We start from the raw sequence: 27,323 nt of genomic DNA on the forward strand, positions 1-27,323 counted from the left end.
ACCGCCCCTCCGACAGTGCTGCGCTCCCTCAGTACCGCTCTTCCGACAGTGCTGCGCTCCCTCAGTACCGCCCCTCCGACAGTGCTGCGCTCCCTCAGTACCGCTCCTCCGACAGTGCTGCGCTCCCTCAGTACCGCCCCTCCGACAGTGCTGCGCTCCCTCAGTACCGCCCCTCCGACAGTGCTGCGCTCCCTCAGTACCGCCCCTCCGACAGTGCTGCGCTCCCTCAGTACCGCCCCTCCGACAGTGCTGCGCTCCCTCAGTACCGCCCCTCCGACAGTGCAGCGCTCCCTCAGTACCGACCCTCCGACAGTGCTGCGCTCCCTCAGTACCGCCCCTCCGACAGCGCTGCGCTCCCTCAGTACCGCCCCTCCGACAGCGCTGCGCTCCCTCAGTACCGCCCCTCCGACAGCGCTGCGCTCCCTCAGTACCGCCCCTCCGACAGCGCTGCGCTCCCTCAGTACCGCCCCTCCGACAGCGCTGCGCTCCCTCAGTACCGCCCCTCCGACAGCGCTGCGCTCCCTCAGTACCGCCCCTCCGACAGCGCTGCGCTCCCTCAGTACCGCCCCTCCGACAGCGCTGCGCTCCCTCAGTACCGCCCCTCCGACAGTGCTGCGCTCCCTCAGTACCGCCCCTCCGACAGTGCTGCGCTCCCTCAGTACCGGCACTGGGAGTGTCAGCCTGGATTATGTGCTCAAGTGTCTGGAGTGTGAATCTCACCCAAGACCTGCTGACGTAGAGTCCAAAACGTTATTAACTGAGGCACAGCTGATCCGCGTCCTGCCGGAACGTTCGTGCGGGGAAAGGGGGCGGCGGCCGGACTGTTATTGGGACGGACCGACCGAGGCGGGAAGCCGATACACCCCCTTCAGACCGGGGATCGGGGCCCAGAGGCAGCGGGAGACCGGGGATCGGGGCCCAGAGGCAGCGGGAGACCGGGGATCGGGGCCCAGACGCAGCGGGAGACCGGGAATCGGGGCCCAGACGCAGCGGGAGACCGGGGATCGGGGCCCAGAGGCAGCGGGAGACCGGGGATCGGGGCCCAGAGGCAGCGGGAGACCGGGGACCGGGGCCCAGAGGCAGCGGGGGATCGGGGCCCAGAGGCAGCGGGGGATCGGGGCCCAGAGGCAGCGGGAGTCCGGGGAGCGGGGCCCAGGGGCAGCGGGGAGCGGGGCCCAGGTGCAGCGGGGAGCGGGGCTCAGGGGGCAGCGGGAGACCGGGGAGCGGGGCCCAGGGGGCAGCGGGAGACCGGGGAGCGGGAGACCGGGGGGCAGCGGGAGACCGGGGAGCGGGGCCCAGGGGCAGCGGGAGAGCGGGGCCCAGAGGCAGCGGGAGAGCGGGGCCCAGGGGGCAGCGGGAGAGCGGGGAGCGGGGCCCAGGGGGCAGCGGGAGACCGACCTGGACCCAGCCGGGATGATCAGTCAAACCTCGTTCCAAGACTCCATGGACGGAGATGAGAAGGAGACGGACGTGGAGCCAGAGGAGGAGCCGCCGAGGGATCAGCAGCAAACGGACACTTACTACAGCCTGTACCGGAGGCTCAGGTCAGGGCCACTCAGAGACTCACCGCTCCTCCCTGTTTGTTGTGAATCACGGTGCTGCGCTAAATAAAATTAAGCTTCAGCAAAAATGTGAAGTATATGGGGAAAGGTTAGATTCCTATGCCAGTTGGGATCTCTGTGCCCGCAAAACAAGGGCATGGCTGACAGATTAAGACAAGAATTCTGATACATAAGATAGGTACATGGTTAGAAATGTGAGTAAAGGTTGTGATGAGATAACGAATTGTTGAAGAATAACAAGCAAAGAGACCTTAAAGATGGTTTTAAAACAGCGTAAAGGGAGGGTAACAGGCGTCAGAGCTTATAGTCGGAATATGATGCGTGAGCCAAGGGAACTGGACCTGACAAGTGGGTTAGAAGAAGCCTGTAGAGGACAGGTGAATGTCTGTCATCAGACAAGAGGAGCCAACGGCAGGCCAGGAACAGGTTAACCCGGGCGAGGGGCACCCCGGGCGAGGGGCACCCCGGGCGAGGGGCACCCCGGGCGAGGGGCGGCGAGGGATACCCCGGGCGAGGGGCAGCAGAGCCAATGGACCATTTGGGCACAAGGACCCAGGTTTTCTCAAGAATGTGAGCAGATGGTCGTACGTAATGTACTAAATTTACACATCACTAAAAGTAGTGACGCAGGTTAATAAAGCCACTTTTTTTTTTAAAAAAAAGCAAACCAAGCACTGGGGTTCATTTCTAGAGGGATAGAATTGAAAAGCAGTGAAGTTATGTTAAACTTGCGTAGAACCTTAATTGGACTACACTTGGAGCACTGTGAACAGTTCTGGACTCCATATTATAGAAAGGATATAGAGGCACTGGAGAAGGTGCAAAAAAGATTCACAAGGATGATACCAGAAGTGAGAGGAAATCCTTATCAGGAAAGGCTGAATAACCTGAGGCTCTTTTCTCTAGAAACGAGAAGACTGAGGGGTGACCTGATAGAGGACTTTAAGATAATGAAAGGATTTGATAGGGTAGACGTAGAGAAAATGTTTCCACTTGTGGGGGAGACCAAAACCAGGGGTCATAAATATAAGAGAGTCACGAATAAATCCAATAGGGAATTCAGGAGAAACATCTTCACCCAGAGAGTGGTGAGAATGTGGAAATCGCTCCCACAAGGAGTGGTTGAGGCGAATAGTGTAGATGGATTTAAGGGGAAGCTGGATAAACACATGAGGGAGAAAGGAATAGAAGGGTATCCTGAAAGGGTTAGATGAAGAGGGGAGGGAAGAGGCTCAAATGGAGCCTAAACACCGGCATAGACCAGTTGGGCGTAATGGCCTGTAAATTCTATGTAAATTTACTAATGATTATGAATAAACCTGGAAGTTCGATGTATTAAAGTCTCTCTTCCTGAATCACATTGAAACCAAATAAAGGCCCCACACAAGTCAGTTGTGCTTTGTAATAAGTGTAAACTGTCCCAGTAGTTGTACCTGGGCGGTAATTCCATTTTTAAAAAAGCAGTGCTAGTGAAGATATTTTTATTGTGCTGCTGTGTTCTATTCTGTTTGCTGCAGGTTTATTGGGCTTGTAAACAATAAAAGAGTCTCTAACCCTCAGCAGGATTGTTTCTTGGACTTTCCAATGGCCTTGTTTACAAATGTCTCCTTCCATGCAGCCTGGATCTAATTTGTCATAGCAGTAACTTGCACTGATTTGAGTAGATATAAAAAAAAAGACTTGCATTTATATAGCGCCTTTCAGGACATCCAGAAGTGCTTTACAGCCAATGAAGTATTTTTGAAGTATAGTCACTGTTGTAGGAAATGCAGCAGCCAATTTGCACACAGCAAGATCCCACAAACAGCAATGAGGTAATGACCAGATAATCTGTTTTAGTGATGTTGGTTAAGGGATAAATGTTGGCCAGGACACTGGGGAGAACTCCCATTCTCTTCTTCAAAATAGTGCCGGTGGATCTCTTACATTCACTTGAGAGGGCAGACAAGGTCTCGGTTTAACGTCTCATCCGAAAGACGGCACCTCCAGCAATGCAGCACTCCCACAGTACTGCACTGGGAGCATCAGCCTGGATTATGTGCTCAAGTCTCCTGGAGTGGGAACCCGTGACCTTCAGACTTGAGGCGAGAGTGCTACCCACTGAGCCACGGCTGACACAAGATGAGAACGCCTCCTGCGTTCTGGGCAGTGTATAATGGGAATGGAGCAATAACCTCGAATTACTCCATTCTCTTCCAGATCTCAGCAGTCGGGAGACGTGGGAAACAGAAGAAATGGATGGTCAGAGACCTTCCCCAAGGAAACGGTGCCTCAAGAAGATTTCAGGTAAAGAGGGCTGTCGCTCCGTCTCAGCATGTGACTTTTATCTTGTAGAGATCTAGAAATAGACATGATATAATTTTTAAAAATCCCTTACTTGTGAATGTTCTTGCACGTAAGATGCAAGTTACAAGCCAAATAGAACAACGCAACAGTGAATATTGACGGGGAATGTCTGTCCGTGACTGGATAAAATGACACATTCCAGGCCAAGTGTTGAGTGATTATGGTCCTACCACTTCCTGGAGGTGACAATACTCTTCTATTTTGATTGTACTAGGTGGTGTCAACAAACGCATCACTGAAACCATGCAGCGAGCCGTACTAGGTCACCATGGAGACCAGCCAATCAAGTTCATCTCTGAAGTGTTCAGAAATAAAGATGCTCGTCGGGGCGGGCGGGGGGGGGAGGCGCGCGTTGGCATGGGTGGGGGACGCCGTGCGTTGGGGCGCGCGCTGGCGGGGAACAGTACGTGTCAGGGTGAACCAGTTGGATTTTCATGACAATCCGCTAGCTAATACCAGCTTTGTTTTAAATTTCCACATTTTAAAAAACTGAATTCAAATTCTCAAACTGCCGCAATGGGATTTGAACTTGAGTTCTCTGGATTACTAGTCCCATAACATAACCGCTACACCATGGTACCCCCCCCCCCCGCCCTCCTTGTCTTCTACCCCACCACCCTGCCATGTTTTATCTGATTGAGAGATGTTGTTGGGTCTCTTGCCGCTGCTGGAACAGCTTCCTGGGTGGACTTGCTGTGGTCAGTGCCTCCTGGTGGCCCGCTAGAGAACGGCAACTCACCACGTGCTATTTTGTAACTTTTTTTATTTGGATAACAGTGGGCCATCAGGTGATTAAGCTGTATTAAGGGTTACTGAACCAAGGTGGGTAAATGGAGTTAAGATACAGATCAGCCACGATCTAATTGAATGGCGGAACAGGCTCAAGGGGCTGAATGGCCTCCTCCTGTTCCTATGTAAAGTTTTTAGGCTCGGTATCACCAGCTGACGTTTTGTCCTCCAGAAACGTGAGCCTCTCTCTTCTCTGAGCGTGGGAAACGTAAATGTTCTTGCCCCCGTGCGGAACAGAATTCAATAGCTGTATGTGTTTGCACGCGCACAAATGTGTCTGAAGATAAGATTAGATCTTTTGCAGGTGTTGTGTTGTGTGAAACCCCCTTCTGAGCAATTAAACCCCGTGTCTGTTCCGCAGTCTCTCTTCATTGGCCACTAACTTGCCTGTTGTGGCTGAACCAGAGCTTCGAGCGTTCGTTGCCAAACGCCTGAGCAAAGGGGCTTTTTTTGGCGGAATGGGCACTATAGCAGCTGTGGATTTGAGGTAAGAAAGAAAGAAAGAACTTGCATTTATACTGCGCCTTTTCATGACCTCAGGACGTCCCAAAGCGCTTCGTAGCCAATGATGTCCTTTTTTGAAGTGTGGTCACTGCTGTGAATTAGGGAAACGCAGCAGTCAATTTGCGCACGGCAAGCTCCCACAAACAGCAATGCAGCACATGACCACATAATCTGTTTTAGTGATGTTGGTTGAGGGATAAACATTGTCCAGGACACCGGGGAGAACTCCCCTGCTCTTCTTAGAATAGTGGACATGGGAGCTTTTGCCTCCACCCGAGGGGGCAGACGGGGGCCTCGGTTTAAGGTCTTCTCCAAAAGACGGCACCTCCCTCAGTGGCGGCCCGGATTTATACGCTCAAATCCCTGGAGTGGGACTTGATTCCACAACCTTCAAATTCAAAGGTGAACGTGCTACCCACAGAACGATGGCTGACCCATTTAACATGAGAGTAAATTACCCCACAGACAGAGGGGTATTAATGAAATGCTAACCCAGCAAAGATAAATCATTGTGTAAGTATAAAATATCGCCTCGTGGCTCACTGGGTAAATGCACTGTGGTGCACTGCTGGGCCGAGCAGACTGTATTGTGTCAGACTGTATTTGCCCTGAGTCAGCGGGCAGCACTTTGAGAAGCTACACTGGGCCTCGGTGTTCCAGGGTTAGGGATGGAATAAATTAATCTGGGATTTCTGCTCCTGATTGTTTTTCTTATTCCAGTGACGCCTGCTGGGAAGTAGGAATGTGACGATCATTAGGTGAGAACAGGCTGAGCTGTGACGCCCCACAACATTGTGTCCAGACTTGCACGTGAAGGATAGACTGATGTGGTCCTAGAGGGCTTCCAGGGCCCCAGTAATTGTGCACTAGCCCAGTGTTGTTCAGTGGACATCACTGACTGGCTCCATCAACACCATTTTAGCCACATGCAGTATCTATACACACACACACAGTAAATGTACTTCACGTGTGTATGTTTATTTAAACTTCTTCCACCGTTCAGTAACCAAGGAAGTAAAGCATTCACAATGATGCAAAAAGACTCTCATGCTCTGCTTTTCATCCTTCCACTGTACCAATAAACTCACAAAAAGGTTAAAGTTCAAATCCTGATGGGGTTAGATGAAATAGGGAGGGAGGAGGCTCGTGTGGAGCATAAACGCCAGCATGGACCTGTTGGGCCGAATGGCCTGTTTCCGTGCTGTAAGTTCTATGTAATGCATGCGTGTGAATGAGTGTTCAGATCACACACGCAACGACAAGTGTATTTACTCATTTTTTATTTAATAATCAGCAGTGTAATTAGCCACATCTGGATTCCCAATTATCCAGATGTGGCTAATGTATTGGACAACTATGCACTAGGCCAATTCGGGGGAGAAGAAAATCTACAAAGAAATACATTCAATCACGGAGCAAGTCTAGAGCATCTGACATTCATTCATGTTGCTTTTTTTAAGAACCTTTTTTTTTAAGAACCTTCACAAATGTAAAAAACATCTGCAGAAAGCGGAGTGCTGCACTGGGGGGAGGGGGGCAATTCTCCACGTGGAATTGTCCTGGGGAGGTAATGAGATATAAGAGAGTGTCCCTTATGCGTGCATCATTTAGTGATGTAAAGTTAAAGATTGTGCTAAGTGAAGTGCGTCTGTTGTTTCCAGCATAGCCGAGCAGTCTGTCGCTTGTTACTATTGCCTCCTCCACCAGGACCAGACTTCAGGGCCAGAAAGTGATAAACTGGAGTCAAAGGCGGTGGTCGCTGATTACGTTCTCTGCTTTCTGGGAAGCACAGAGAAGAACCTTGAATTATATCCTTTGATGGGGCAGCTCCCCGACGGTTCCGCCAGCTTATCCCGTGAGTAGCTGAGCTACACGGGCCAGGAAGGGCCAGCTTCATGCTGCGTTAGCCGAACTGAGCCAGCACGGGGGTGGTAGAGGTGGTCAGGGAGGGGAACAGTTAGCCAGCGTCCCTGCACCAATCCAACAATCGCTGCTGGAAGTGTGTGTGTGTGGATATCAGGGCAGGATCATGCTGCAACCCATGGGTGAATAGCCAACACTGACTGATAATACTGCAGAGAAAAGAAAGCATCCTGACCAAAATGTCCAAGGTTCAGTCGCCAATCTACGCTGAGTCAGTTACTAGTGCGGACGGCATTGGGATAGGGTCTAGGAATTGGGCTTAACTTCGTTGGGTAAGGAAGTGGGGAAAATCAGCCCGGGCTCCTGCTCCAGACCACTATGGCTTCAATTCTTGCACCAGGTGCTCTCCATGTTCAAATAACCTGCCTGCATCTGCTGGCTAGTCTTGCTCGTACTGGAGGACGACCGGTGCCCATGGAACTGAGCTCCAGCTGAGAGTTGACACCTTGTTGACTGGGGGGGGAGGAACGGGGCGGGGGGGGGAGGAACGGGGCGGGGGGGGGAGGAACTGGGGGGGGGAGGGGAGGAAATGATTCATAAGAAAGTCCCAAGTTTTATACCAATGAAAGCTACAGTTTATGTCTTTTTTTGGTGCCATCGTTTATTTGCTTAACAAGACCGTACTTTCAGAATCGAGTTGGATCAATACGCCCAGGGATTACAGCTTTACTTGGATGCTGAGGTAAGAGATTTTGCTATTCGTCTTCTATTTACGTAGAAATTACACAGCCCAAATTCCAAATTACACAGCCCAAATTCCAAATTACACAGCCCAAATTCCAAATTACACAGCCCAAATTCCAAATTACACAGCCCAAATTCCAAATTACACAGCCCAAATTCCAAATTACACAGCCCAAATTCCAAATTACACAGCCCAAATTCCAAATTACACAGCCCAAATTCCAAATTACACAGCCCAAATTCCAAATTACACAGCCCAACCAGTCTGTGCTGGTGTTTATCCTCCACGTGAGGATAACCCTAATCCCATGTGCCTGCTCTGTTATTTCCCCTTTTCCTTCAATCACCTATTGAACAATTTTGTCGATGTTGACATGCTCTCTGCTTCAGTCACTAACTGGAGCAGTGCATTCCACAGCCTCACAGCCCTCAATGTAAAAAAAAAATTCTCCTGCTCTCGGTCCTAAATTTCCCACGTATCTTGTATCTAGGTCCCCTCGTCCCAGACCCCTGAATCACTGGAAACAGTCAGTTTCTATCTACTCTGTCCCCGTCTCTTCATAATTTGAAACGCCTCTAACAAATCACCCCTTAACCTCCTCCATTCTAATGTGAACAGTCTCAATTTTTCAACCCTCAAAGGATATTTGTATATCCTCTTACCAGGCGACTTTCCCGGTGAATCTGTACTGTACTCTCTCTATTGCCCTCAATATCCTCCCTGTAGTGTGGAGCACACAGTACTCCCACAGGCTTTATACAGATTCACCATTACATCCACTTGAGGTCCTGCTTTTAGTATCTTGTGAACCTGAACCCCAAATCCTCCCACCCCCAAAACAGGAGGCAAATTAGGCGGAACAGGCTCGAGGGGCTGAATAGCCCACTCCTGTTCCTATGATCAGTCTCCAGGTATTTGCTACTCTAGGAGTGACCACGGGGGGGGAGTGTGAGACGTTTTTCCGATTGTTTTTTTGGGGTGGGGTGAGGGGATAGAGAGTTGGCGGGGGTCAGACCTCTGCTGTGCGCAGTTCCTGATGCGAACTGGGAGCAGGCGAAATTACCTTTAATGTTAGCGCTTCAGAGCGATCTGCACCTTTTTTTTTCAAATGGCCCTGCCCTTTCTTTATGTTGACGTGCTGATGTGTGTTAATATCTTATAAATTAAAGGGATAAAATGCATTCCCTTGTGTGGTACCAGGTCGTACAGATCAGGGTGGTTTCAAAATCAATCACTGGGCCAGCTGATCTCCGTCGAGTTGACAGTGGGTGTGTTGGCCTCAGTGCCCTTAGATTGAAGAGGGGAGAAACTCAGCCAGGGTTCCTTCTCTTGCTGCTTCATTGTGACTCCTACTGAAAACGCACATTTTGTAGATGTCGTTTGAAGACAGAATTGGGTTGAGTTGTGATGCTCCCCTATAGTTGAATAGCCCATTGGCGCTCACTGTAGAGGCTTGTGCATGAAGACCGCACACATGGGTTAAATACCCACGGGTTACTGGTCCTATCGTACCTGTGGCAATTGTTCAGTGTCTTCTTCATAGTGTTGGCAGGATGTACAACAGTGCGGGTCTCACAGCTAAGCCTGATCCTGTCCTCGAGCAAGTTCCACATAGAAACTTTCCAAATTCTCATCCTTTTTTTTTCAAATCCCTCCATGGCCTCCCCTCTAACACCCCCTTCCTAGCTAAGTAACCTCCGGCCCTACAACCCTCTGAGACCTCTGCCCTCCTCCAATTCTGGCCTCTTGCCCATCGCCACACCATTGGCGGCCGTGCCTTCAGCTGCCTAGGCCCCAAGCTCGGGAATTCCCTCCCTAAACCTCTGCGCCTCTCTACCTCTCTCTCTCCTCCTTTAAGACGCTCCTCAAAACTACTGTCCTGATATCTCCTTATGTGGCTCGGTGTCAAATTTTGTTTGATAATTGCTCCTGTGAAGCGCCTTGGGACGTTTTGCGACATTAAAGGTGCTATATAAATGCAAGTTGTTGTCTCTGCGCAGACTGGGGACTGAAGCCAGGACCTTTAGTAGTGGCCTGCGTGACTTGTTACTCACTGGATTAAACTACCCCAAGCCAAACTTTAACTCTGTGTGTGCGTGTGTGTTCGTTCCACAGGCTGATGCTGTCGAGCTACATATCCAGCCATACCTGAGCAGCTGGTACGATGACGCTGTGCTCTACATACAAAGGGTGGTGCAGCTGTTCCAGGACAGGCTTCCAGTTCTGTTACGGGCCGTGAGTATTTATGTAGAAAACCAGCCACTGCTGTTATCATTAAATATGTACTTACAGTAAATGTGATGAGAAACGGTCTCTTTTTTAATTCCTTCTGCTTTCTGGCAATTTTCTGCCCTCCTCGCCTGAAAGTGCTGGCTCGTTCCCTTCCATAGACTTCACCGTGACCTTTTTGCGAGCGTTGGGAGAGTGAGTGTCAGCAGGACGTTTGACTGTGGAAGGCATCACATCTGATGCTGATCCCATGCTGGCCAGAAACCCACAGGCGTATCCCTCAGGGTGGCTGGATTGTGACTGGATGCCCGGTCCCTTTTCCCCTCGAGTGCTGAGGTCAGATAACCCAGCACAGACCAGCGATTAGGACATCCTAATCTATGTATCCTTTGCCTTGGCCGTGTCCTCACCCAGCAGCCACATGCACAGCTCCCTCTGGGTTACCATCTGGAGCACCAATGTGGCCGAGTATTAATATTATTTTGTTAGCACCCTTTCGTTCCCTTGACCCAGGAGCACTGAGACCAACGGTAATGGGCCGAAACCCGGCCGGGATCCCATCGACTCAGCACGGACTAGAAATCAAACCTTTGTATTTCTCATTCACAGTATCATAGAAGGAGGCCATTTGAAAGAGCCATCCAATTTTTTTTTCATTCATGGGATGTGGGCGACGCTGGCGAGGCCGGCATTTATTGCCCATCCCTAATTGCCTTTGAGAAGGTGGTGGTGAGCTGCCTTCTTGAACCGTTGCAGTCCTTGAGGTGAAGGTTCTCCCACAGTGCTGTTACGAAGGGAGTTCAGGATTTTGACCCAGTGACGATGAAGGAACGGTGATATATTTCCAAGTCGGGATGGTGTGTGACTTGGAGGGGAACGTGCAGGTGGTGTTGTTTCCATGTGCCTGCTGCCCTTGTCCTTCTAGGTGGTAGAGGTCGCGGGTTTGGGAGGTGCTGTCGAAGAAGCCTTGGCGAGTTGCTGCAGTGCATCCTGTGGATGGTACACACTGCAGCCACAGTGCGCTGGTGGTGAAGGGAATAAATGTTTAGGGTGGTGGATGGGGTGCCACTCAAGCGGGATGCTTTGTCCTGGATGGTATCGAGCTTCTTGAGTGTTGTTGGAGCTGCACTCATCCAGGCAAGTGGAGAGTATTCCATCACACTCCTGACTTGTGCCTTGTAGATGGTGGAAAGGCTTTGGGGAGTCAGGAGGTGAGTCACTCGCCGCAGAATACCCAGCCTCTGACCTGCTCTTGTAGCCACAGTATTTATATGGCTGGTCCAGTTAAGTTTTTGGTCAATGGTGACCCCCAGGATGTTGATGGTGGGGGATTCAGCGATGGTAATGCCGTTGAATATCAAGGGGAGGTGATTAGACTCGCTCTTGTTAGAGATGGTCATTGCCTGGTCATTGTCATTAGTCCCATTCGTCTGCACTTTCCCCATAGCCCTGTAAATTTTTTCCCTTCAAGAATTTATTCAATTCCCTTTTGAGAGTTACTATTGAATCTGCTTCCACCGCCCTTTCAGGCAGTGCATTCCGGATCATTACAACTCGCTGCATAAAAAAAATGTCTCCTCATGTTGCCTTTGGTTCTTTTGCCGATTACCTTAAATCTGTGCCCTCTGGTTGCCGACCCTCCTGTCTCTGAAAACAGTTTCTCCTTCTCCAAAACCGTTCATGATCTTGAACACCTCTTATCAAATCTCCCCTTAACCCTCTCTGCTCTAAGGAGAACTACCCCAGTTTCTCCGATCTCTCCACATTACTGAAGTCCCTCATCCCTGGAACCATTCTAGTAAATCTCCTCTGCACCCTCTTGAAGGTCTTGACTTCCCGGCGGTGCCCAGAATTGAACACAATACTCCAGCTGAGGCCTAACCGGTGTTTTATAAAGGTTTAGCAACGTTCATTCTATTCAAAATCGCAGGGTTAGAAGGAGCGAGTCCGAAGTTGAATTGGATATGGAGGCCATTTTAAGCTGTGGACTTGGGTTTAAGTTTTAGATTCTGAAATGCTTTAGTATTTGTGTGGGTGTCTTTAACAGCCAGCGATTGTATTTTCTAGGCTTTGAGCCACACTCCAGTTGAAGTTAAAGGTACAGACAACAAAATAAAACAGGACGTTGAAAGGTAAGAAAAGTTCCAAGGTGTAAAGTGGATCTTGTACCTGCTAACTAGTTTTGCCGTGTCTGGTAGCTAGTGTGTTCCTTAGCGAGAAGTCAGCTAGTTTTTAATTTGATGGTCTGCTAGTTTCTTATCCTCTTCTCTCTGGCCCATTATTCAGCCACCTCCCACTCAACATAAAGCAGGGATCAATCCTGGGTCTTCTAGTCTGTATGGTTTAGTGCTGTACCAACACCACGCATTTATTTAAGCACCTTTAACATAGTAAAACGTCCCAAGGCGCTTCACGGGGGCATAATCGGACAAAAATTGACGACGAGTCAAAGAAGGAGATGTTAGGGGGGGGGTTAGTCAAAGAGGTAGACTTTAAGGAGCATCTTAAAGGAGGAGGAGGAGGTGGAGAGGTTTAGGGAGGAGATTCCAGAGCTTAGGGCCCAGGCAGCTGAAGGCACGGCCGCCGATGGTGGGGAGTGGGGGATGCGCAACCTTAGATCGTGGTGGGGGGAGGAGTTGTATAAAATAAATAGCAACGAGTTCGTGGGTTGCAGAAAGTTGAAGACACGTTGATGTGTATGACGAATGTGCTTTCATGTTCAAACCTCTCTGTTATTGGCGAGACTAAATCAACACTTAAAACAGACGGTAAATGTTGCTTTGTTGTGCCAGGTTTCTCAGTGCAGCCAGCCTGCAGGGCCTGATCCAAGAAGACACTCTAGCTTCGCTGTGTAAGGCGATGACCGAGGAGGAACAGAAAATCATTGTTATAGACTGCAGTGAATCTACTCCCGCCTTTCAAAATGCCGGTAGGAACTTAAAAGTCACTACACCACGTCAAAGAAAATTCCCCTCCAGTCCCATTGTATGAGATTCCTACTTCCTGTGTTTGCCTAAATTTGCCCCATTGGCCAGCGAGGGGCCTGCAGCTCTGTGATGAACCAGCAGAGGGTGCATTGATAAAGTTAGCTGTGTTCAAAGCTTGTGAAAGAGTCAAGGTGCACCAGGGAAGGGCAGCAAGTGGATTCTCCCCGGGGCTGAGGGGGTCAAACCTGTGCACTTGTCCTGGCAAGTTGTGGCACACCGTTAAATGCTGGGGAGTTAAACACCTTCCGACTTCAGCCCGTGTTGGCATCGAGCACTCCCAGATCAGCTGGAGCATAAGTTAGATGCAGAATAAAGCGCTCTCCGCCCTGCCCCAACAGCGAGGCTCCTTTTCCCCCCACCTCCAGTCCCAAAAGAACACCCCTGCTGTAGCAGTGTGATTGTTTCAATTTCCCACACCTGCCTCTACATCCCACAGCCTCTCTGAGTGAGACTGACAGTTGGTGTTGGATTGGAGACAGTTTTGTCCACAGGCACTAGGAGGTGGTTTGGCAGGTGCCCGAGTCCTTCCACACCTGACCTCAGCAGCCAGCAAAGAGGGGAGGCTTCCCTCCGATCTGTCTCGGTTTGAACTCGGGTACCTGGTGTTTATGCCTCCCAGCTCGCCACCTGACGCTTTTCATTAGAAATAGTTTTGAGCAGGAAGATCCCAACTTTGAGTCCCAGTTTGTGCTGCTTAGTTGATTTCAGTCATGCTGCAATTAGCCTTAGTGCCCTTGGGTCAGTGATGAGAAGATATGCCAAGGTTCCTGATCGCTGTGCAGTGATCCATGCCGGAAAGCGCGCGCGTGCGTGAAGTGTGTGCGCGCGCGCGTGCGTGAAGTGTGTGCGCGCGCGCGTGCGTGAAGTGTGTGCGCGCGCGCGTGCGTGAAGTGTGTGCGCGCGCGCGTGCGTGAAGTGTGTGCGCGCGCGCGTGCGTGAAGTGTGTGCGCGCGCGCGTGCGTGAAGTGTGTGCGCGCGCGCGTGCGTGAAGTGTGTGCGCGCGCGCGTGCGTGAAGTGTGTGCGCGCGCGCGTGCGTGAAGTGTGTGCGCGCGCGCGTGCGTGAAGTGTGTGCGCGCGCGTGAGTCAATGCCTTCAGGAGAGGAGGGGAGAAAAATTGACAAACATTGGAGAGGGAGAGTTTGTCCTGTATTGTACCGGTCACTCTGTGACACAGCACACTCCCAATGTCTCACATGTTGAGTCTCTTAACACCACTGTAATGCGGGTTACAGAGCAGCGTTGGCCTTGGGGAGTGTTTTGCTCGCCTATCCTCTTGGATTTATTATGGTCCCTGCCCTGTCCGCCTCCTGCTTTGCCTCTCCTCTGTTGATGGTGGTTTCACTGGCGTCAGTCGCACTGCAGCGAAGGGGCCGTTCTTCACGTGCCTCAACACCTCGAGCGTCAGCAGGTATCAGAACCGGGCCTGATCCTGTCCATACACTCACTCTTCCAACAAGGGTCACGGGACAACGCTCAGGAATGGGGAGGTGAGCGGAATCTTTCTCTTCCTAATCCAAGGGAACTTTAAACCATGTAACTAAGCTAAGAGCATGGGTCAGTGTGGGACATCCTCGGTTGATGCGGCTCTGACACTGAGCCAGCAGACGAATACAATTAGAAGCCAGGAACCTGCCGCTTTGCCTCTGTTGAATAAACGTTTGACGACTGTCTCAGCTTTTAAAAATGTTTTTGTTGCGTTATTTAGTGAGTGTGGTTTCTGGCTGCATTCACACATCGCCTGGTTTTGTCCTGCAGTGAGCAACAAGTTCTGTGAAGACTGGATTCCTTCCTTTTTAAACAGTCTGGAAGGTGGAAACCCTTTCCTCATAAGGCAAATCCTGGAAAATTTTAAGTTGAAGGTAAGAACGCTGTTCCTGCGCCCCTCGAAGGCCCGAGAGGGGGGTTGGGGGGGAGGCCGGGGTGGGGGGGAAAGACCCGAGGTGGTGGGGGGGAGGGGGAGAGGCCTGAGGAGGTGGAGATAGGTGGGAGGCTCTAGGAGGAGGGGGGAGAGGCCTGGTTTGGGGGGGGTGGGGGAGGTGCCCTTGGGTATCTGACTTTGGGGGGTGGGGTGGAGTTAACACCACTGATTATTCCCACTGAGAGTTTTGTCAACATTCCCCACTCTTCTGAAGTTGCTGGCTCTTGTGTCAGTGAGTAACAGGAGCACATTCAGTGCCCTGTATCACAGAGTGATGGGAACGCTCTCAGTGCCCTGTATCACGGAGTGATGGGAACGCTCTCAGTGCCCTGTATCACGGAGTGATGGGAACACTCTCAGTGCCCTGTATCACGGAGTGATGGGAACGCTCTCAGTGCCCTGTATCACGGAGTGATGGGAACACTCTCAGTGCCCTGCATCACGGAGTGATGGGAACGCTCTGTGCCCTGTATCACAGAGTGATGGGAACACTCTCAGTGCCCTGTATCACGGAGTGATGGGAACACTCTCAGTGCCCTGCATCACGGAGTGATGGGAATGCTCTCAGTGCCCTGTATCGCCCTGTATCACGGAGTGATGGGAACACTCTCAGTGCCCTGTATCACAGAGCGATGGGAACACTCTCAGTGCCCTGTATCACGGAGTGATGGGAATGCTCTCAGTGCCCTGTATTGCCCTGTATCACGGAGTGATGGGAACACTCTCAGTGCCCTGTATCGCCCTGCATCACGGAGTGATGGGAACACTCTCAGTGCCCTGTATTGCCCTGCATCACGGAGTGATGGGAACACTCTCAGTGCCCTGCATCACGGAGTGATGGGAACACTCTCAGTTCCCTGTATCACAGAGTGATGGGAACACTCTCAGTGCCCTGTATTGCTCTGTATCACGGAGTGATGGGAACACTCTCAGTTCCCTGTATCACAGAGCGATGGGAACACTCTCAGTGCCCTGTATTGCCCTGTATCACGGAGTGATGGGAACACTCTCAGTGCCCTGTATCACAGAGCGATGGGAACACTCTCAGTGCCCTGTATTGCCCTGTATCACGGAGTGATGGGAACACTCTCAGTGCCCTGTATCACGGAGTGATGGGAACACTCTCAGTGCCCTGTATCACGGAGTGATGGGAACACTCTCAGTGCCCTGTATCACGGAGTGATGGGAACACTCTCAGTGCCCTGTATCACGGAGTGATGGGAACACTCTCAGTGCCCTGTATCACGGAGTGATGGGAACACTCTCAGTGCCCTGCATCACGGAGTGATGGGAACACTCTCAGTGCCCTGCATCACGGAGTGATGGGAACACTCTCAGTGCCCTGTATCACGGAGTGATGGGAATGCTCTCAGTGCCCTGTATCGCCCTGTATCACGGAGTGATGGGAACACTCTCAGTGCCCTGTATCGCCCTGTATCACAGAGTGATGGGAACGCTCTGTGCCCTGTATCACAGAGCGATGGGAACACTCTCAGTGCCCTGTATCACAGAGTGATGGGAACGCTCTCAGTGCCCTGTATCACAGAGTGATGGGAACACTCTCAGTGCCCTGTATCGCCCTGTATCACAGAGTGATGGGAATGCTCTCAGTGCCCTGTATTGCCCTGTATCACAGAGTGATGGGAACACTCTCAGTGCCCTGTATCGCCCTGTATCACAGAGTGATGGGAACGCTCTGTGCCCTGTATCACAGAGCGATGGGAACACTCTCAGTGCCCTGTATCACGGAGTGATGGGAACACTCTCAGTGCCCTGTATCGCCCTGTATCACAGAGTGATGGGAACGCTCTGTGCCCTGTATCACAGAGCGATGGGAACACTCTCAGTGCCCTGTATCACGGAGTGATGGGAACACTCTCAGTGCCCTGTATCACGGAGTGATGGGAATGCTCTCAGTGCCCTGTATCGCCCTGTATCACGGAGTGATGGGAACACTCTCAGTGCCCTGTATCGCCCTGTATCACAGAGTGATGGGAACGCTCTGTGCCCTGTATCACAGAGCGATGGGAACGCTCTCAGTGCCCTGTATCACAGAGTGATGGGAACACTCTCAGTGCCCTGTATCGCCCTGTATCACAGAGTGATGGGAATGCTCTCAGTGCCCTGTATTGCCCTGTATCACAGAGTGATGGGAACACTCTCAGTGCCCTGTATCGCCCTGTATCACAGAGTGATGGGAACGCTCTGTGCCCTGTATCACAGAGCGATGGGAACACTCTCAGTGCCCTGTATCACGGAGTGATGGGAACACTCTCAGTGCCCTGTATCACGGAGTGATTGGAACACTCTCAGTGCCCTGTATCACAGAGTGATGGGAACACTCTCAGTGCCCTGTATCACAGAGTGATGGGAACACTCTCAGTGCCCTGTATCACGGAGTGATGGGAACACTCTCAGTGCCCTGTATCACGGAGTGATGGGAACACTCTCAGTGCCCTGTATCACGGAGTGATGGGAACACTCTCAGTGCCCTGTATCACGGAGTGATGGGAACACTCTCAGTGCCCTGTATCACGGAGTGATGGGAACACTCTCAGTGCCCTGTATCACGGAGTGATGGGAACACTCTCAGTTCCCTGTATCACAGAGCGATGGGAACACTCTCAGTGCCCTGTATCACAGAGCGATGGGAACACTCTCAGTGCCCTGTATCACAGAGTGATGGGAACGCTCTCAGTGCCCTGTATCACAGAGTGATGGGAACACTCTCAGTGCCCTGTATCACAGAGCGATGGGAACACTCTCAGTGCCCTGTATCGCCCTGTATCACAGAGTGATGGGAACGCTCTGTGCCCTGTATCACGGAGCGATGGGAACACTCTCAGTGCCCTGTATCACGGAGCGATGGGAACACTCTCAGTGCCCTGTATCACGGAGCGATTGGAACACTCTCAGTGCCCTGTATCACAGAGTGATGGGAACACTCTCAGTGCCCTGTATCACAGAGTGATGGGAACACTCTCAGTGCCCTGTATCACAGAGTGATGGGAACACTCTCAGTGCCCTGTATCACAGAGTGATGGGAACACTCTCAGTGCCCTGTATCACGGAGTGATGGGAACACTCTCAGTGCCCTGTATCACGGAGTGATGGGAACACTCTCAGTGCCCTGTATCACGGAGTGATGGGAACACTCTCAGTGCCCTGTATCACGGAGTGATGGGAACACTCTCAGTTCCCTGTATCACAGAGCGATGGGAACACTCTCAGTGCCCTGTATCACAGAGTGATGGGAACGCTCTCAGTGCCCTGTATCACAGAGTGATGGGAACACTCTCAGTGCCCTGTATCACAGAGCGATGGGAACACTCTCAGTGCCCTGTATCACGGAGTGATGGGAACACTCTCAGTGCCCTGTATTGCCCTGTATCACGGAGTGATGGGAACGCTCTCAGTGCCCTGTATCACAGAGCGATGGGAACACTCTCAGTGCCCTGTATTGCCCTGTATCACAGAGTGATGGGAACACTCTCAGTGCCCTGTATCACAGAGCGATGGGAACACTCTCAGTGCCCTGTATCACAGAGCGATGGGAACACTCTCAGTGCCCTGTATCACAGAGTGATGGGAACACTCTCAGTGCCCTGTATCACGGAGTGATGGGAACACTCTCAGTGCCCTGTATCACAGAGTGATGGGAATGCTCAGAGTCACGTCCTGGGTACAGTTCCATGAGTGCTGGAGCACTTCAGTAACTCACCTGCAATTGATCAAATGTGGATTCACAGGATGACTCTGCACAGAATACTTACCTCTGCAGCGCATCGCTGAGCCCGATCCCATCCTTCCCCACATGCACTTGCCAGCGAGGATCACTGCATGGCATCGAGGAGCGGAATCTCTCCTCTTCTAGTCCTGGTTACACTGAGAGCAGTCGTGTAGCCCCAGCTGGCGTTCGCGATCTCGGCACGGGCTATAAATTCGAGTCTGTGAGACCCCCCCCCTGGTCCGTACGGCCCAGTATCGGACTGGATGGTACCCTTTGCCCACACAGCCATGAGGAAGCTTGCTTGATACTGTTTCTAATTCTTTATCACTCGTCCAAGCCTATTTTATTTTAAAACCTGGGTTACTGGTTAATTCCAATCTAATCTAAAACTCTGGGTTCACCCCTCCCCCTGTCCGGGTCTGTCTCTCTCTCTCAGGCCATCCAGGACATGAACAGCCTGAAGCGGTACATTCGACAGGCCGAGATGAACAACTACGCCCTGTTCAAGTGTTTCGTCTTCCTCAAGAACTGTGGCAATGGAGACGTCCTCCTGCATAACGTTAAGGTGGAGCATGTCGAGATGCCTGAGGCCCAGAACGTAGTGAAGGTTCTAGAAGAATTTATGTTTGAAGAAGGAGTGATTACTCCCACTAACTAAAGACAAAAAGTGCCCCTTGTCTGACTAATGGTTTACTTTTAGCAAAGACTTTATTCCTTGTCTGTCGTTGCTGTGGAACTAATAGTCACAGATACCATATTTTTCCAGCAGCATTGCACTCCTTTGCATGAAACACCTCCTCCCCACCTCCCCCCCCCCCCCCCCCCCCCCGTCTGCTGTAGTTTATTTGTTAAGGGGGAAACGCACTCAATGTTCTATTTATTGTAAAATGCTCTGTAAGCAGCCTGTGTATTTATTGCAGGTCACCTATAGACGGGGCCGAGCTGCATTGTTACCGATCGCACCAGACTGACAGTCGGGCGATTTTCTCCAATTTGAGTGAGAGAGACCTAATCCGCAGCTCCCTGAGTGAGCATCGGAGTTCTCCGGTCACAAAAGGGGGTGGATTGTGTATCTGGTGAATAAGGCAGGCCCTTCATCTCACCGCAGATTGGGGAGTGGGAGGGGGGGGGGGGCAGTGGTGAGCTGTGATCATTCAGGTTCAACACTACGGGTTTGGTGTAACCCACGAGGAGACCCAGACCGCATCAAATCCACACTAACATTTAGACTCTTTTCCCCCCCCCCCCCCCCCACACCCCCTCTCAGGATAAAGGTTCACGCAGTGGTCTGAGGGAGGTTAGGCACGGTGACTAACCTCCGGGCTTGTTTGGGACAATTAACTGTGCTTGCCAGCTAGACATTCCTGACCTGGGGGAGGGGGTGCTGGGAGGAAAAGGGAGAGGAGGAAGATGAAAAGAATGGCAATTGTTTTTTTTTTAATAAACAAGTTTCTGCGAAACTGATAATTAGAAAATGTAGCATAATGAAATCCAGGGGCATATAATAAACGGAGGGTTTAGTTTCCACAGATGTTATTAATGCAATTGTTAATCTGATGGTTTGGAATAGCTCTCAAAGGAATTTTACCAAAACTCATCAGCCAGAGGAACTTAAAACTCCCGATACTTCTAAGTACATGGACTTGGGCATCCAAGTTCTGAAAGAGACCACATTAGAGTGGCTGCTATTAATCAGTTGTAAACAGGACAGAAAGCGATTCCCCAGTTCTGCTCTGGGATGCTGCTGTTGTTCTGTGGGCTTATAACTAGAATGTATTTGCAGTGTTTTTCCCTTCTTTGCTTTGATTCTAAATAGTTGTGATCCAGTGTTTTTGTTGTAGATCCTGTCTGCAGGGGGAGAAGGTTTAAAAATAAAATACACCAGTGTCGATCTATGATATCGAAACGACCCCAGTGCGTCTCGCTCGTTACTTTCCAAAGTGCAGCGATTGTTGTCGTAGGTAAAACAAAATAACTCGTGAATAAAATGAGCATATTCTGGAGATTCAACCACAGAGATTAGCTCTGAAATTAAACAATATAAAAATCCTTTAATGGGATTTCATTCCTGGAATGTTAACATCATTAAACTATACACAATATATACACACACACTTGGATAACATAGGCTGGCCATGTTCACAGCAAACTCATCAAAGTGTTTGTTTGTTTATGACTTTGCCAAAGAGGGAATCTGCCTCCAGGACTGTAAAGACTTATTTCAGCCTACAACTTTTTGGCTAAATTGAGATTTACACCGTATATTTTTGAAGCTCTTCATCTGTTTTGGTCATTTTTTTTTTGTTGTCTTGTGTGTTTTAAGGGCAAGTTTGATCTGTGAATTCTTCGATTTATTGTGGAATCTAGTCCATAAATTAAAACTCTTCACTAAAGCCGGGACAAATTATCTACAACCTACAGGGACATTCCCACCATCATGTTGCACGAATAAACTCCTTATTTACAGAGTTTGAACAAGTTATGTACAAGTTATAAAACTTTATTTACAGCAGTTTAGTGGCATTTTGGAGTCCAAGTTTAGAACATGCGCATCTTCAAAAGTCCAAAATGAGTGAGAATGAAAGCAGCACGATGTGTTTCTGTGCAGCCCGAGTCCCTGAAACAGACTGTGTGCAAACATTGACCCCGCTCACTGCGATACATGCTCACAATCCTAGAGACTGCAGCACAATCCCATTGGGACAATAACTTGCATTTATATAGTGCCTTTAACGTAGTGAAGCGTCCCAAGGTGCTTCACAGTTGCGTTATCAAACAAAATTTGACACCGAGCCACATGAGGAGATATTAGGACAGGTGACCAAAAGGTTGATCAAAGAGGTAGGTTTTAAGGAGCGCCTTAAAGGAGGAGAGAGGCGGAGAGGTTTAGGGAGGGAATTCCAGAGCTTAGGGCCCAGGCATCTGAAGGCACGGCCGCCAATGGGGGAGCGATTAAAATCGGGGATGTGGAAGAGGCCAGAAATGGAGGAACGCAGAGATCTTGGAGTGTTGCAGGGCTGGAGGAGGTTACGGAGATAGGGAGGGGGCGAGGCCATGGAGGGATTTGAAAACAAGGCTGTTTTGCCTTTGTCGGATCGGTTCAGTCTGTTAATAGTGAGCTCTGACCACGTCTTTGCTATCGGGCTGTAGTATGCCTCCCTCAACACCAGTCCCAACGTGTGTTAGGCAGGCGGGAGCAGCTTTATCTCCAAGAGACTGTAGGCGAAGATGTTCCAGAGGATTGCGAAGAAAACAAAGACGAGATAGACAAGGACGAAGATCCACCAGATGGACTGCTCATGGAGTCTCTGCTCGTAGTTCCGGAGGATCACCACCCCCAGCGTGATTCCCACCATCACTCCGCCAAGGTGAGCAACGAAGCTGGGGTGGGCACAGGACGGGTGGGCAGGTGGATGGAATCTCAACCAGACAGCACGGCCAAACTCCAGACTCACTGCAAGAAAAAGAAAGGACTTGACTTTATATCGTGCCTTTCACCACCTCGGGACATCCCAAAGCACTTTATAGCCAATGGAGTACTTTTTTGGAAGTGTAGTCACTGTTCTAATGTTGAAAGCGCGGCAGCCAATTTGCGCACAGCAAGATCCCACAAACAGCAATGTGATAATGAGCAGATAATCTGTTTTTTAATGAAGTTGGTTGAGGGATAAATACTGACAAGGACACCAGGGAGAACCACCCCCTCTCCCCCCCCGCTCTTCAAACAGGATCTTTTACATCCACCCGAGAGGGCAGACGGGGGCCTCAGTTTAATGTCTCATCCGAAAGACGCCCTCTCCGACAACGCAGCACTGCCCCCAGTACTGGCACTGGGAGTGTCAGGATCCGAGAAGGCCTATCCTGTACATCCTTTGACATTCATGCGCACACGATAACAGCCAGAGGTCACTGGATAGCATTCTGGCTTTGGGGTTCCTCCAGCAACCTTTCCCCTGCCGAGCTTGGCAGAGCCAGAACTGAACGTAACAACCCACACCGAGGCTCAGACCCAGGACTGGCCTGGGCTGCTCGGCTCAGCTTAATTGCATCAAATGGCCGTGCCATGGCGGGAGTCTTGAATGATTTTCATTTGGATTCAATATTTTGGCTGTTGTAGCTGCTTAAACCTCAGGGGCTCCCATGGGCCACGGACTTTGCTAACCCTTGAAACAAAAACAACTTGCATTTATATAGCGCCTTTAACGTAGTAAAAACGTCCCAAGGAGCGATTATCAAACAATATCTGACACCGAGCCACATGAGCAGATATTAGGACCGGTGACCAAAAGCTTGGCCAAAGAGGTAGGTTTTACGGCTGAAGGGTTGGGGTAGAGATTTGGGAGCGGGGGCGGAAAGTACCCGAGAGGGGAGATATGAAAGGAGGAATGAGCACGGGAGAGAGGGGTAAAGAGAAAAGAAGAAAGAAAGGGGGAATTAGAAGTGATGAAACCTGCCCTGACCGGGTGCAATTTAGCTTCTCCCGTACTGGAATGCTCAGCACATTCCCAGCTGGTACTTACTGCAAAGCATCGCTATTCCCATCCGGATCAGTTTGAACTGACATCTCATTCCTGACCAATTCTGGAAAAAAAAAGCAGTCACAATATGAAGAGTTGCTCTACAGTGACATTGTGCACTGTCTATACTGCTGTAGATGTGGTCTTTGCCCCCTCCCTACACACACACACACACACACACCCACCATTAAAAGGGACCTATACCCCAGAAATAAATTCAGGTTTTCCGTGCGGCCAATTTATGCTCATTAAGGTGAGGGATGTTAGTGTGGGAATTGGAAGACTTGCCTGGTTCAGGTGTGTGGTGTCAGTGTGAAGCAGTCAGGGTGTTTCCTGCAGCTCTGCAGCATTCACACAAAAAGACCCGATTTATAAAGTTACCAAAATGTCTGTGCGGGGCCCTACGTGAATCCTCCAGTTAAAGTAGACCTTAGCTGGGACGCACATACGGCTTTTCACTTTGTTAAGACCGTGTGGCAGACCTGCAGGCTGTCGTGGCCAAACAGGCCCGCTCTTTATGGGAGGTACCATTCCACAGACCATCTATTACCTCCACACATCACCACGGGTGAGCGTCAGGAGACAATGTGACAGTGAGAGAGGAGGAGGAGGGAGCGGTGGGGCGTCACAGCAAGTGAGAAGGGTGGTGTAGTGATTATAGAGAACGTGAGTTCAAATCCCACTGTGGGCAGTTTGAGAATTTAAATTCAGTTAAATCTGGTAAATTTTCAGTGAAAGTGACCGCGAAGCTGTCAGATTGTCGTAAAAACACAACTGGTTCACGAATGTCCTTTAGCAAAGGAAACCTGCCGTCCTTACCCCAGTCTGGGCCCATCTGTGACTCTAGTCCCCACATGTGGCTGACTCTTATCTGCCCTCTGAAGTGACCTAGCAAGTTACTCAAACAGAAAGCCCACCACCACCTTCTCAAGGGGCAACTAGGGACGGGCATTAAATGCCGGTCTTGCCAGCCAGGCCCACATCCCGAGAATTAATTTTTAAAAAATTGTAGCACCCTCATTGCCACTCTGACATAGGTCAGCTCACAGCTTGAACCAAGGCCCTTCACTGGGTTTATGTGCTCGGTAGCCGACCGGTGAATTTACCCACTACACCATCGAGGGGGAAACTCCCAGACAGAAAATATGCATCAGCAGCGAACAAGCCAAGTGCTGATGTTTGTGATAAGTGGATGTGTGGCGTGGATCTTGAACTCTACAAATCGTGATTTCCTTCAGCAACATTGGCACCATAGCAGCAATCCCAGAGCTGCGTCTTGTTACCATGACTACGTTGGCTAGGTGCGCAGAGACGAGAGCGTAAACTCCTGCTGAAGAGCCTGCTACTGGTGCAGTCATGTCAGCCACCGATGCAGCCAGTGAACCTGCCGAGAGAGAGAGAGAGAGACGGACGTAAGGCTTCAGTGGTCCGATAGAGTAGGTCATTTAGACTCCCCCTGTCCCACTGTGGAATACCGTGTGAAGGGCCTGCGGTGTTTGTGCGATTATATAGGTCTTTCGCACAAGTAAAAAGAACCCTCTTACTCCAGCATCTCTGGTCCTTTTTCCCCAAGTCGTGTCCCCTCCTCTCAAAGGTACTGACCCTTGGTGGGTGAGTGTCCGTACTCCGCGTGTGAACCCGGAGCGAGTGCCAGCAGACTATTTGAGTGTGGGAGGCATCGCAGCCCGGCCAATTGTGTATCCACCCAACATCCAAACATGTCCGCTTCCCAGCGAGCGACACTGACCACTGACCAGGAGCGGGAGCCACAGCGAGAACTCTGGGGTCAATTGTAGCTAACAGCACAGACCGGGGATCGAAGCCGGGACCTCCCTGATCTGTAGCGCTCAGTACCACAATGGAAATGCATAACCGTACTGAGCCCCATACTTGCATTTACACAGTGTCTTTCTTAACCTTACAGACAAGGAAGTACCTTTTAAAGTGTAGTCACTGTTGTAGGAAACACGGCACATCCTCGAGGGATGTTTCTGTTCCATATCCGCTGAAGCAAACACACCTGACACCGAACGTGATTTATTCCCATTACTATACGTGAAAATCGATCGATTCTTCCCCTCTGACAGACGCTCAGGGTCTCCATGTTATTACCGAGGCTGATATTGACAAATCGATATGAAACATTGAGACACTTGAGCCCTGCCATCTGGTCACTTCCTTCCCACCCAGCAATCCATCAGTCAGTGGGTCAATACATCCATCACCCCGTGGTATGGTGATGATAAAGGCTGCCCCTCATCGTGAATAAATTACATAGAATGTACAGCACAGAAACAGGCCATTCGGCCCAACTGGTCCATGCCGGTGTTTATGCTCCACACGAGCCTCCTCCTTCCCTACTTCATCTCACCCTATCAGCATATCCTTCTATTCCTTTCTCCCTCATGTGTTTATCAAGCTTCCCCTTAAATGCATCTGTGCTATTCACCTCAACTACTCCCTGTGATAGCGAGTTCCACATTCTCACCACTCTCTGGGTAAAGAAGTTTCTCCTGAATTCCCTATTGGATTTATTAGTGACTATCTTATAGTGATGACCCCTAGTTCTGGTCTCCCCTGCAAGTGGAAATATCTTCTCTACGTCTACCCTATCATTATCTTAAAGGACTCTATCAGGTCACCCCAGAGCCTTCTTTTTTTCTAGAGAAAAGAGCCCCAGCCTGTTCAGTCTTTCCTCATCGTTATAACCTCTCAGTTCTGCTGGTGATTTGCATATTATGCAATGACACTAATAAGCAGCAGGTGATTTATAATCAAAGTCCAATCAATAGCAAAACACTGCGGATGAAATAAAAACAGAAAATGCTAGAATCACTCAGTATCTGTGGAGAGAGAAACAGAGTTAACGTTTCAGGTACAACTGGAAGAAGTTACAGGCGAACAGCTTCTAAGCAGGTTTCTTGCTCCACAGGTGCTGCCTGACCTGCTGAGTGTTTCCTGCATTTTCTGATTTCATAGCAAGACACCTACAGTGGGAATTAGCTGTGCTCAGTGGGGAACAGTCTTGATCCTGAGTCAGAAGGTTGCGAGTTCAGGTCCCACTCCAGAGATATAATCCAGGCTGATAGACCCAGAGCAGTACTGGGGGAGTGCTGCACTATCGGAGGTGCTACCTTTTGGATGAGACATTAAACCAAAGCCCTGTCTGCCCCTCTCCGGTAAGTAAAAAAATCCCATTGCACTATTTTGAAGACGAGCAGGGGAGTTCTCCCCGGTGTTCTGGCCAATATTTATCCCTCAGCCAACATCACTACGGGAGATTATCTGGTCATTATCACATTGCTGTTTGTGGGGCCTTGCTGGGCGCAAATTGGCTGCCGCATTTCTACATTATAACGTTGACCGCACTTAAAAAGCACTTCATTGGCTGTAAAGACTTTGGGACGTCCCGAGGTCATGAGAGGAGCGATATAAATGCAAGTCCTTTCTTTTTCTTTTGCCTCTTATTTGATTTTTCCTGGTCTTCTGGAGCTCGCATTCCACCGTTCCAAACCTTTCTCAGTCAAACTCACGACCACGCTGCCAATATAGAGAAGCAGATATTCCCCAATCACCTCCTGCAGCAGCTCCGTGTCTCACCCTGGAATACCGTTCCGGATACCCTTCGCCCTACAGCCCTCCGAGATCTCTGCGCTCCTCCAATTCTGGCCTCTGGCGCATCCCCCGATTTTAATCGCCCCACCATTGGCGGCCGTGCCTTCAGCTGCCTGGGCCCTAAGCTCTGGAATTCCCTCCCTAAACCTCTCCGCCTCTCTCTCCTCCTTTAAGATGCTCCTTAAAACCTATCCTTTTGACCAAGCTTTTGGTCACACGTCCTAATAGCTCCTTATAGAATCATAGAAATTTACAGCACAGAAGGAGGCCATTCGGCCCATCATGTCTGTGCCGGCCGAAAAAGAGCCATCCAGCCTAATCCCACTTTCCAGCTCTTGGTCCGTAGCCCTGTAGGTTACGGCACTTCAGGTGCACATTCAAGCACCTTTTAAATGTGATGAGGGTTTCTGCCTCTACCACCCTTTCAGGCAGTGAGTTCCAGACCCCCACCACCCTCTTTTCCTCAGCTCCCCTCTAATCCTTCTAGCAATTACTTTAAATCTTTCCCCCCTGGTCA

The 27,323-nt window shown here is 50.4% G+C and overlaps 2 protein-coding genes across 5 annotated transcripts in view; one reads left to right on the plus strand and one right to left on the minus strand.

The window, feature by feature from the left end:
• Nucleotides 1-1,353: 1,353 nt before the first annotated feature.
• c23h17orf75 (chromosome 23 C17orf75 homolog) lies at nucleotides 1,354-20,583 on the plus strand. The gene is made up of 10 exons (XM_068003866.1): nucleotides 1,354-1,544; nucleotides 3,762-3,848; nucleotides 5,059-5,184; nucleotides 6,863-7,009; nucleotides 7,749-7,806; nucleotides 9,925-10,044; nucleotides 12,106-12,170; nucleotides 12,831-12,967; nucleotides 14,782-14,885; nucleotides 19,111-20,583. Exons 1-10 carry the CDS (start codon nucleotides 1,414-1,416, stop codon nucleotides 19,330-19,332), a joined length of 1,197 nt encoding a protein of 398 aa, XP_067859967.1. The 5' UTR covers nucleotides 1,354-1,413; the 3' UTR covers nucleotides 19,333-20,583.
• A 122-nt stretch (nucleotides 20,584-20,705) lies between these two features.
• Nucleotides 20,706-27,323, minus strand: part of rhbdl3 (rhomboid, veinlet-like 3 (Drosophila)) — a 69,591-nt gene continuing 62,973 nt past the window's right edge. For all 4 annotated transcript variants that reach the window (XM_068003861.1, XM_068003862.1, XM_068003864.1 and 1 more), the window contains 3 exons: nucleotides 24,475-24,575; nucleotides 23,195-23,255; nucleotides 20,706-22,128 (listed from right to left, as the gene is read on the minus strand). In XM_068003861.1, coding sequence (XP_067859962.1) covers nucleotides 21,857-22,128; nucleotides 23,195-23,255; nucleotides 24,475-24,575 — 434 coding nt within the window. In that variant the 3' untranslated portion in view covers nucleotides 20,706-21,856. The remainder of the gene's footprint in view (nucleotides 22,129-23,194; nucleotides 23,256-24,474; nucleotides 24,576-27,323) is intronic.

The sequence above is a fragment of the Heptranchias perlo genome, chromosome 23 (assembly GCF_035084215.1).
Source record: "Heptranchias perlo isolate sHepPer1 chromosome 23, sHepPer1.hap1, whole genome shotgun sequence".
NCBI classification, from domain to species: domain Eukaryota; kingdom Metazoa; phylum Chordata; class Chondrichthyes; order Hexanchiformes; family Hexanchidae; genus Heptranchias; species Heptranchias perlo.

Coding starts and splice junctions, on each gene's coding strand:
- c23h17orf75 (XM_068003866.1), top strand. CDS start 1,414: ATGATCAGTCAAACCTCGTTCCAAGACTCCATGGACGGAGATGAGAAG. Junction 7,010..7,748: donor ACAGAGAAGAACCTTGAATT/ATATCCTTTGAT, acceptor ACAAGACCGTAC/TTTCAGAATCGAGTTGGATC. Junction 7,807..9,924: donor AGCTTTACTTGGATGCTGAG/GTAAGAGATTTT, acceptor TTCGTTCCACAG/GCTGATGCTGTCGAGCTACA.